General features: G+C 37.9%; 1 protein-coding gene across 1 annotated transcript; it reads right to left on the bottom strand.

Moving 5' to 3' along the window:
- Positions 1-7636: 7636 nt before the first annotated feature.
- On the bottom strand, positions 7637-8802 carry LOC149174062 (putative LRR receptor-like serine/threonine-protein kinase At3g47570). The gene is made up of 2 exons (XM_089422522.1): positions 8497-8802; positions 7637-8386 (listed from the first exon to the last, which is right to left on the bottom strand). The coding sequence occupies exons 1-2, from the start codon at positions 8795-8797 to the stop codon at positions 7917-7919; spliced, it is 771 nt and encodes a 256-aa protein (XP_089278648.1). The 5' UTR covers positions 8798-8802; the 3' UTR covers positions 7637-7916.
- Positions 8803-11685: the final 2883 nt, after the last annotated feature.

Below are 11685 nucleotides of genomic sequence, written 5' to 3'. Positions count from 1 at the left end.
AAATTTGTAGACAGCGACATCCGAGACCAGAGGTACATCCCTTCCCTGAATTGGAAAGGGGGGTGTCAACTGTTCCTTACAGGTGGGTGAAATTAGAAGAATACCGGGAATTACCCTGTGGAAGCCAGCAGATAGAAAGTTTTGTGGACAGGGTTCGATCCCTCACAGCCATTATGTTAGCTCTGATACCAGTTGATGAGATCAGAGGTAGAAGCACAGAGAGACACAGCAGAGGAGCACAGACAAATGGAGAACAAGACAGAGATCACAAATAAGAATGGAGAACACACAATATAAGTTTTTCATTACTGAAAGGCCTGGCCTTGGGCTTGCTTTATAGATGAGCACATGGCTTGCTTTATAGATGAGAATAGAGCTGATAAGAATAAGAATAAGACTTAGCTAGATGTAAAATTTATGTGTAGTAGGTTCGGCTGCAAACAGCCATAACTTTCGGCGTAAGCACAGCAAAGTGACGCAGAAAATTTCAATTCGACTTCACATTTAACAACAATCACCATTTTTGTTACATTTTCATCTTTGAAACCTCATCCTCTCCCAGAAAAAACTGTAGCATCTTATGTAACAATTGCCCAAATTCCGCAAGACTGACTTGAATATTAACATTGAAAGAGTATTGTTGAGCAGACAATTTTGGCTTCAAACAGAGTTCCAAGATCTCTGGATTTTATGGTATTACGGAAGAAACACTCTGGCAGATTTTAGGATTAGAAGAGGAAATGGAACACCCACTCAATTGTCATCTCCTTGAGTTGATCATGATGGAGTCGAAGTCATCTCCTTGAGTTGATCATGATGGTTTTCGACAGAGAACTAGAAGTATATAAAAATAAAATTCGCGGCCTTGGCAAATGAAATGGGTGGTCTCCCATATTTTAATGGAGAAAGTCTGCAATTTTTTTGTTAAATGTATAATTTCAACGCAGCCGAAAACCACCAAACAAAACCACAAACCGGCTGAAGGGATATCGCACCGCTTTTCCGAAAAGGTTGTTTCCGTAAGGAGGGCTCCGAACACATTCACTTGCCGCCACGTGTCTCTTGTACGACGCCCAAAACCATTTTCCCCGGACGCTAAAGTCCGTTTGTTTTGCTGGAGGTTGGCGTGCGAACCACGTTGGATCGGCTCAGCGATTTGATCGCGTGATCTCAGCCGTTGACTTCCCGAATGTGCTGTCCGCCCGCGACACATCAAATTTTGTCGTTTTCAGTTGACCGCCGTAGGAGGAATTCAATGTTTTTAATGTTGTACGTAGAAGTGGTGGATGCTTTTAATTTTGGTTATGGGCATTGTCCCATATGACATACGATTTATATTTTTTTTATATGTTTTTTTTGTATACGTTGTCATATGTTAAAAACATGGCTACGTGCTGTAGTGTTAAGTTTTTTTTGGTGAGTGGTGCATGCGCACGGTGTTATGTAAGTTTTTTTTTTTGTTTGTTCTTTTTGCTGTAAGCAGAAAACGCACAGCAGTGCGAGAGATAAAAGGGATGTAATGTTTTTATTTTGCTGTTGTTGAAAAACAGAGGAACACCATGAAATTGGTTTTGTAATATCCACAACAGTGGAAAATCTGTGTGCAGCAAAGTTTTTTGTGATTCCCTCTTTGAACAGAGGAAGAAATATGTAACAGAATGTTTGTTTTTAATTAATAGAAATGCTTTGTGACTGTGTAATGCTGTCTTGTGAGTCATTTTGGTTTTAAGAGGATCCCTGTCAAAAGATCTTGGACAGAGGAAGCAGAGCATTGTCTCTGTGGTGAATTTTTATTCTGGTTTTGGTATTTCTCCATTTAAAAATACCCAACAGTGGTATCAGAGCAGGCTTAGGCTCTTTAAAGAAGTTAAAGAAGCTGAAGGGAGAAGGTTGTTGCTGCAGCAAAACTTCTCAGGCAGACAGAAGACTCAGACAGTGAAGGATTCAGGTATTCTTCAAAAGCATTTCTCTTGTTCTTGCTGAAGACAGTCAGTTTTTTTTTCAAAAAAATCACAGTCAAGGATTTAAAACCATAGTTCAAGATGCAAGGAATGGCAAGCACAAGCATGGGTATGTTCAACACCCAGCTCCCACACTTTAATGGGAAGAACTATGACTACTGGTCTATAACCATGAGAGCTTTGTTCATCGCTCAAGATTTATGGGAACTAGTAGAATATGGGTTTGAGGAAGCAGCAGATGAAACAGCATTTAATAACCTAACTCAGGGAGAGAAGGACCTATTGAAGCTCAATAGGAAGAAGGATGCAAAGGCCATTGTCTTGTTGTATCAAGCAGTGGACCAGAGTATATTCCCAAGGATAGCAGCAGCTACGACATCACACAATGCATGGAAAACCCTCAAGACTGCCTATCAAGGCATGGAGAGAGTGAAGACAGCAAAATTGCAAATGCTGAGAAAGGATTTTGAAAATTTGAACATGAAGGAGTCAGATAACATTGACTCATTCTTCACTCATGTGATTGGTGTAATCACACAAATGAGAACTCATGGAGAAACAATTGAAGATAGAAGAATAGTGGAGAAAATATTGAGGGTCTTACCCTCAAGGTTCGATGCCATAGTCACCACCATTGAAGAGACAAAGGATCTCTCAAGCTATTCAGTTGATGAGCTACATGCATCACTGATGACTCATGAGCAGAGGTTGAGTAGGAATGAAAACTCATCCCTAGAGCAAGCCTTCAAGACCCAGATGTCCTTTGGAAGAGGAAGAGGTCAAGGCAAAGGAAACAAAAGAGGAAGAGGCAGAAGCCAGAACAGAGGTGGAAGGAGTAGCACAGCAAATGCACAAGGAAGAGGCAGCAATACAAATCAGAACCAAGGTCAAGGCAGCAGCCAACAAAGAGATCAGTATCAGGCTCAAGGACAAAGGTATGATAAATCTAATGTTCAGTGCTATTATTGCAAAAAGTATGGACATTATGCTAGTGATTGTAGAAAGAAACAGCATGATATGAACAGCAGACAAAATGCAAATGTTACAAGAGAAAACAACAGTCAAGAAAATGTCCTGTTAGCTTGTAACATGGATGAAACACATAGTGAGGATATATGGTTTTTAGACTCAGGTTGCAGCAACCATATGACAGGGAATGTAGCCCTCTTTTCAGCCTTAAATCAGAATTTGAAATCAGAGGTCACACTAGGAACTGATAGTAAAGTGTCTGTTATGGGAAAAGGGGAGGTAAAAATATTTACAAAACAAGGAGAAAGGAAAATCATAGCAGATGTCTATTATGTCCCCGGAATGAGATGTAACCTCTTGAGTGTTGGACAGCTTATCCAAAAGGGTTACAATGTTTACTTTGTAAATGATGTGTGCACCATCATGGATATACCACCCAGCAAAAGATGCATTGCTGAAGTGAAGATGACAAGGAACAGAATGTTCCCTCTTAGAATAAGAGCAGACTTGAAGAACAAGAAGGAAATGGCAGTAGTCACCCAAGAGGCTTTCCAAAGCGTGCCAAAGGATGAGAACTGGTTATGGCACTTGAGATTCGGGCATCTAAATTTTGGAGGTCTAAACTTATTGAGCAGAAAAGGAATGGTAAGAGGATTACCATTGATAGAGAAGCCGGACAGCCTTTGTGAAGGTTGTATATTGGGCAAACAACATAGAGATAGTTTTCCATCAGGGAAAAGCATAAGGGCAAAGGCACCCTTAGAGATTATCCACTCATATTTGTGTGGACCAATGCAAGCTCCATCATTAGCAGGTAGTCTATATTTCTTGACATTCATTGATGATTTTACAAGAAAGACTTGGATATATTTCCTCAAGAACAAAAGTGAAGTCTTTGAGAAATTCCAAAACTTCAAAGCACTTGTGGAGAACCAAAGCGGGCTGCACATAAAAGTATTGAGAACTGATAGAGGAGGTGAGTATATCTCCAATGAATTCCTAAAGTTTTGTAGAGAAAATGGAATACATAAACAGTTTACAACACGGTACACCCCACAGCAAAATGGAGTTGCTGAAAGGAAGAACAGAACCATCATGGAGATGGCAAGGAGCATGTTGAAGGCAAAGCATTTGCCAAATGAGTATTGGGCTGAAGCTGTACATTGTGCAGTTTATATTTTGAACAGGTGTCCTACAAAAGAAGTCATGAACAAAGTGCCAGAAGAGGCATGGAGTGGGAGAAAGCAAGGAGTCACCCACATGAGAGTTTTTGGATGTGTGGCCTATGCACACATTCCGGATCAGCTAAGGAGGAAGTTGGACAGCAAAGGGGAGAAATGCATCTTCATTGGATACAGTGATGAATCCAAAGCCTACAGACTGTACATCCCATCTACCAAGAAGTTCTTTGTAAGCAGAGATGTTCAATTCATTGAAGAGGAAGCTTGGGATGGAAGCATAGAGAAAACAGTGAACATTAAAAACTGTTTGTCTCATGATGAAGATGAAGAGGAGGTGGCTGAAATGAATCCCCAAACAGCAGCACCAACACAAGAACAACAAGGTACACCATTGAGGATAAATGAGAGTGCTTCTCCAAGCACGCCACAAGGAGGAAATTCAAGTGCATCTTCAAGCACTTGCACACCAAGTGAACGAGGTAAGAATTTTAGAAATCTAAGTGAAATTTATGAAGAAGGAATGAATTCATTATTTGCCTTGTATTTTCATGTTGATGATCCTATTCATTTCGAAGAAGCAATTAAAGATAGGAAATGGATAGAAGCTATGGATGAGGAAATCAATGCCATAGAGAGAAACAAAACATGGGATTTGGTTGAGTTACCAAAAGGCAAAGAAGTCATTGGTGTGAAATGGGTCTACAAGACCAAGAGCAATGCTGATGGCAAGATTGAAAGGCACAAGGCAAGGCTGGTTGTCAAAGGCTACAAGCAGCAGTTTGGGAGAGATTATGAGGAGACTTTCGCCCCGGTTGCAAGAATGGAAACAGTGAGAGCAGTGCTGTCCATAGCAGCACAAAACAAATGGAAAGTCTACCAAATGGATGTGAAATCAGCATTCCTAAATGGAGTGTTAATGGAAGAGGTTTATGTGGAACAGCCTCTCGGATATGAGAAGAAAGGTGAAGAGCACAAAGTGTGCAAATTGAAGAAAGCTCTTTATGGGCTGAAGCAAGCGCCAAGAGCATGGTACAGCAGGATAGATTCATATCTATTGGATAATGAATTTGACAAATGTGAAGGAGAACCCACAGTCTACATCAAGGAAAAGGATGGTAAAATTTTAATTGTTGTCTTGTATGTAGATGATGTTATTTTCACAGGAAATGATATTTATCTTATTGAGAATTTTAAATCAGTCATGAAGAATGAATTTGAAATGACTGACATGGGTTTGTTGAGATGCTTCTTAGGCATAGAAGTAGATCAAAATGAAAAAGGAATTTTTATATCTCAAGCAAGATATGTAAATCAAGTTTTGGGCAGATTTAACATGCAAGAGTGCAAGGCAGCCATCACTCCCACAGTGATGGGATTAAATCTCAGCAGAGAGGACAGCAGCAAGGATTTTGATCCTAGCTTGTATAAAAGCATTGTGGGCAGCCTTATGTATTTAACAGCAACTAGGCCTGATTTAATGTATGATGTTAGTTTAATTTCCAGATTTATGGAGAGGCCAAAGGAGGCACATTGGCAGGCAGCAAAGAGAATTTTGAGGTATGTCAAAGGTACCAAAATGTTTGGAATTTTATATCATGCCTCAGAACATTCAGATTTGGTTGGGTACATAGATAGCGATTGGGCTGGAAGTGTAGATGATCGGAAGAGCACTTCCGGTTATGTTTTTAATATGGGTTCAGGAGCCATTTCGTGGCTTCTAAGAAACAGTCCATTGTAGCGTTATCTACAGCAGAGGCAGAATATGTGGCAGCTACAGCAGCAGCATGTCAGGCAGTATGGATGAGAAGAATGTTGAGAAGCTTAGGCCAAGAGCAGGCAAAAGCAACAGTGGTATTTTGTGACAATAGCTCTGCTATTGCTTTGTCAAAGAATTCAGTGTTTCATAAGAGAACGAAACACATCGATACAAGGTTTCACTACATCAGAGAGTTAGTGAACAATGGAGAAATTGTCCTAGAACATTGCAGGACCCAAGAACAGGTTGCGGACATCTTGACAAAGCCACTGGATCAGAAAAGCTTTGAATTTTTGAGGAAGTGTCTGGGTATGACCGAATGCCCAGCTGTTGAAATTAAAGGGGAGTGTTAAATGTATAATTTCAACGCAGCCGAAAACCACCAAACAAAACCACAAATTGGCTGAAGGGATATCGCACCGCTTTTCCGAAAAGGTTGTTTCCGTAAGGAGGGCTCCGAACACATTCACTTGCCGCCACGCGTCTCTTGTACGACGCCCAAAACCATTTTCCCCGGACGCTAAAGTCCGTTTGTTTTGCTGGAGGTTGGCATGCGAACCACGTTGGATCGGCTCAGCGATTTGATCGCGTGATCTCAGCCGTTGACTTCCCGAATGTGCTGTCCGCCCGCGACACATCAAATTTTGTCGTTTTCAGTTGACCGCCGTAGGAGGAATTCAATGTTTTTAATGTTGTACGTAGAAGTGGTGGATGCTTTTAATTTTGGTTATGGGCATTGTCCCATATGACATACGATTTATATTTTTTTTATAGGTTTTGTTTGTATACGTTGTCATATGTTAAAAACATGGCTACGTGCTGTAGTGTTAAGTTTTTTTTGGTGAGTGGTGCATGCGCACGGTGTTATGTAAGTTTTTTTTTTTGTTTGTTCTTTTTGCTGTAAGCACAAAACGCACAACAGTGCGAGAGATAAAAGGGATGTAATGTTTTTATTTTGTTGTTGTTGAAAAACAGAGGAACACCATTCATGTTGGTTTTGTAATATCCACAGCAGTGGAAAATCTGTGAGTGCAGCAGAGTTTTTTGTGATTCCCTCTTTGAACAGAGGAAGAAATATGTAACAGAATGTTTGTTTTTAATTAATAGAAATGCTTTGTGACTGTGTAATGCTGTCTTGTGAGTCATTTTGGTTTTAAGAGGATCCCTGTCAAAAGATCTTGGACAGAGGAAACAGAGCATTGTCTCTGTGGTGAATTTTTATTCTGGTTTTGGTATTTCTCCATTTAAAAATACCCAACATTTTTTATATGTCACCTGTAGCATGCATTGCCGCGAAAAATAAAGGTGAGATCGAAAATATGCTTATTCCCATGAGGTTTTCCTTTTACCATCGAAATCCTTTTCTGGCTTCATTTCCAAATCACTTTACGTTTGGCTTCTGTATCGCCTCTTGGAAGAACCAGCAAATCCCCTCAAATGGTGTGCAATTTTTCGAATCTGCCTGCTATGAAGACAATTGGGATCGCTCTGCAAAAAAACCCATGTCGCGGGTTTTTAAATTCCTACTCCATTTGTTCAGAATGTTCATTTAAAACTTGCTGTCTGAATAAATCTGCGTTTTTTTAAAATGCTTTATTTTCCATGACATGAAGTTCATCAATAATGTTATGATCCTTGTTTGAAATCTCAGTTCGTATCTACAGATTCAATAGAAGTATACCGACCCAATTTGAAATGACCAGAAATATTGACAACCTACAGTTGGACAGACTACACATTTGATAAGGAATAAAAGATCCTTTTGCAAGTGCAGGTTTATATTAAGCTGACAAGCAGGTTTTTGCAAGTGAATTTTTTTTTAATACAAGTTTGTCTAAGAGAAGTTTTGAAATTTCAGGCTTACAAGATTCAGTTACAACACCAGTCCCGGTGCCCCTACGGCTGTCCATGGCCTCGTTCCTGCCATAATAGAGGCTAAAAACATTGAAACCACACACAGGCAATTAAGGAGAACCAAATCTCCTTCACAGTCCATACCTCCTACGTCATCAATGAGATCTGAGATCTGTTCATGGCTTACCTACACAACTACAAGTTTATTACAATAAACGAAGATGTTGAAGAACTTTGACCTTCACAAATGTTGTTGAGAGTAGTGCTTGTATTACCCAATAAATGTGTTATATTTGATTGCAATTTGGGAATGGCACCCGGGCTCAAAAAAGTGTCTCTGATGTTTTGCAACATGCCTAGAATGACCATCATAGTAGGTCGTCCTTTAGGAGATTCATTTGTGCAAAGCAATCCCACATTTATTAATGAACTAAGACAATTGAGATTATTATCTTCCTCAGTGCAACTAGCCGTCCTCCTTAGTAAACCCAAGTCCACCACATCCATTAGTCGGTTTGGAAAACTGCTACCCACCCATTTTTGCAAGTTCATTCCTTCGACAAACATGTCGTGGGTGGGCTTCTTTCCAATGAGCATTTCCAATAGCACTATTCCATAACTATAAACATCACCATTTGTTGTGACTTGTCCACCCACTCCATATTCTGCATTCATAGATCATCATCTTAAGGATTTTAATTCACAATGGTTAATAAAGATTTAGAAAAAAAAATCACAAGATTAATTAAAATATGGTATGTAGTTTAAATAATACCTGGAGGAATGTAGCCTGTAGATCCTTTGAGTGCATTTGTAGAAGTGATATCCCCATCTTCATTATTTGCAAAACATACAGTAGCAATGCCAAAGTCTATTAAATATGCAGTCATATCTTCACCCAACAACACATTGTTGGGTTTCAAATCACAATGAATCACTTGCACAAAACAATGGTGATGGAGATATGTCATGCCTTGGGCGACATCTATTGCTATATTCAACCTTTGAATCAAATTCAAACAACTTTGTTCTCCATCATCGGGATATAACCAATTTTCTAAGCTTCCATTTGGCATTAATGGAAATATCAAAGCTTTGAGTAGGTGGCAGCAACAGAAAAGAGAAGGGACGTAACAGCTATCCATCATTTCCTTCTCTGAAACGCAACAATCACAATGCTTCAGAAAACCAAATTGTGATGGTTTATATAGACGCATAGATACATTCGTAACTTTGAATTTAGAATTCATAGAAATTCGAACTTGGAATAAAGTTGTCTCGAAATCGTCCCGTCCGTCGAATTTTTGGATCAATAATGACGGTAAATACCCAGTTTTGTGTGGAAGTTTGAATAAAGTAGGCAGTGACTTATAAACAATGATGGTAAATACCCAGTTTCCGCAAAAGTAAGAAAGAATATCACTAATAAAATAAAATTAATCAAAATGCATTGGTTGCATACGCCACGGGAGTAAATAGAGTGACGAAAAGACCGTCCTTGCATTATCAAAAATCTTTCCGAGATTTTCTCGGCTGCTAACTTTAAAAAAGAAAGACCGCACTCACATTAATTAAATCTTTCCATTTGTTTGAAGTTTGAATAAGTGAAAAAGCATTTTCATTTTCAAAAGGAAAGACCTCACTTAGATTAATTAAATCTGGTCACCTCTTTGAAGTTTGAATAAATGAAAAAGCATTCTCATTTTCAAAAGAAAGACCGCACTCAAGAGATTAATTAAATCTTGCCGTCTTTTTGAAGTTCGAATAAATTAAAAAGCATTCTCAGAAGTAGTGAGAAAAAGATCAATTAAAAATAATTTTATAGTTTTCTAGACATTTATCAATTACATTAATAATTATTAGATGTATAGTGTTAATTTGTTTATTAGAAAATGACTATTCATACTTATTAATAATTATATAAATAGTAACAACCTTTATATATATATATATATATATATATATATATATATATATATATATATATATATATATATAAACATTTATATATTTAACAATAAAAAAATTAACATAATATAATAATAGTATACAGTTATTACTAATAGTACTTATTTATTTTTCACCATTATCCTAATGATTAATATACATTTATTAACATATTAATATAACTATCAATATTCTTTATATATATTTAGATTATAATCACAATGTTAATAATATTGACCCATATATAAATAATATAGTATATTAATAATATTAATTATATTAATAGAGATTAATAAACCGAAGGTCCAATAATATTATAAACTCAACAGATTAATATTATAAACCCTGTTGGAAATAATAATCCCAACCACCCCAATAAACAGTCTAACAGCAGCCATACTTGTGAGACGTATTTTTGCAGGGTGCGTCTCTTTTTGAAGATGGAAGGACTGAAGCCAGACTTGAGCCATTCTGAAGCACAGCAAAGAATTTAAAGTAGTCAATATATGTACAAGCGTTCATTCAGAGACTATTGCCCAAACTCCAGAAACACCTGCATGATTCTGCTCACACTCAACAACAACATCATATTAATTTCGTTCTGTCATGAATTAAATGTAAAATTGTCTGTTGAGTTAAATATGAATGTAAAAATTCATTTTGACAGGTTAGAGAGTAAGAGAGTTGGAAAAAGAAAAGAGTGCAAGTCTGTAAGAAGAAAATCGTGGAAGAAATTTTGGTGGGCACGTGAAAGCAACAGTTACTGTATTTTAATGTGTGTTATTTCGCATGAAATTTTTGTTTTTACTTGGTGAATGAGCTGCAACCTCATATGAATGTATTTTCATGTTTTAGAATTTAATACTAAGTTTTTATTGTGTTGCTCCAACCTTATTTTGTTTATCTTTGAGTCTGTGTAATAGCTCTGTGAAATCCACGTCCGCGAAATCCAAGTCTACGAAATAGCTCCATGTGCATGAAGGTAGCTGGGTGAAATCAGCGTCGCAGTGCGCGAAGCTAGCTGCGCCAAAGTAGCTTCGCGATAATCATAACTCTCTGCCCCTCTGCGAAAATTAAATTTCCTAAATATTTCTAACATGGTATCAGAGAAGGTTAAATATTGTTAGTGTTAAAACAAGTGTTTTTACTAGCAATAAGAATTGTTTTGAGGGCAGCCTGTTTTTAGCATATTTACCAACAAGTAGAAAGTTTTTTTTTTACGCTAAGAAATGGCAACATCAAGCACAAGCTTGACTAATCCTCAAATAACTCAGTTTAATGGCAAAAATTATGATTATTGGGCTATTACAATGAAGGTCCTGTTTTCTTCTCAAGACATTTGGGATTTGGTGGAGAATGGTTTTCAAGAACCAACAGATGCAACAGCATACAATGCCTTATCTCAACAAGAAAAATATGTGTTAAGGGACAATAGGAAGAAGGATTCAAAAGTCCTGTTTTATATTTTCCAAGCAATTCATGAAAATATTTTCCCAAGGGTTGCAGCAGCAACAAAGTCCAAGCAAGCATGGGACACCCTCTAGACAGCCTACCAAGGCATGGCAAAAGTCAAGACATCAAAGCTACAAATGTTAAGGAGAAATTTTGAAACACTTTGTATGAAAGAGTCTGAAAATATAGACTCGTTTTTTACACATATAAGTGGGTTGGTTACTCAAATCAGGTCTCATGGTGAGATACTTGAGGAAAGAAGAATAGTTGAGAAACTTTTGGTAAGTTTTCCAGCAAGGTTTGAGGCCATTGTTGTGGCCATAGAAGAGAAAAAGGATCTCTCACAATTCTTAGTGGATGAGCTTAATGCATCACTGATTTCTCATGAACATAGATTGAATAGAGCAGCAAGCTCCTCATTGGAGCATTCCTTCAAGACACAAGTATCATTTGGTCAAGGATGAGGCAGAGGAAAATCATATGCTAGAGGAAGAGGAAGAAGCCCACACAGAGGTGGAAGAAGCAGCCCTTCAAGCTCAAATGTAAGAGGCAGCAATCAAAATCC

The sequence above is a fragment of the Pinus tabuliformis genome, chromosome 4_1 (assembly GCF_031772625.1).
Source record: "Pinus tabuliformis cultivar Carrire ecotype Pingquan chromosome 4_1, CPIR1, whole genome shotgun sequence".
Lineage (NCBI taxonomy): Eukaryota > Viridiplantae > Streptophyta > Pinopsida > Pinales > Pinaceae > Pinus > Pinus tabuliformis.
Note: the sequence above shows the minus strand (reverse complement) of the source record. Positions and strands in the feature narration are given on the sequence as shown.

Excerpts from the sequence above, each read along its gene's own strand:
- LOC149174062 (XM_089422522.1), bottom strand. The coding sequence starts at position 8,797 with ATGCCAAATGGAAGCTTAGAAAATTGGTTATATCCCGATGATGGAGAA. Across the intron at positions 8,387-8,496 it reads TACAGGCTACATTCCTCCAG|AATATGGAGTGGGTGGACAA; the intron begins GTATTATTTAAA and ends CTATGAATGCAG.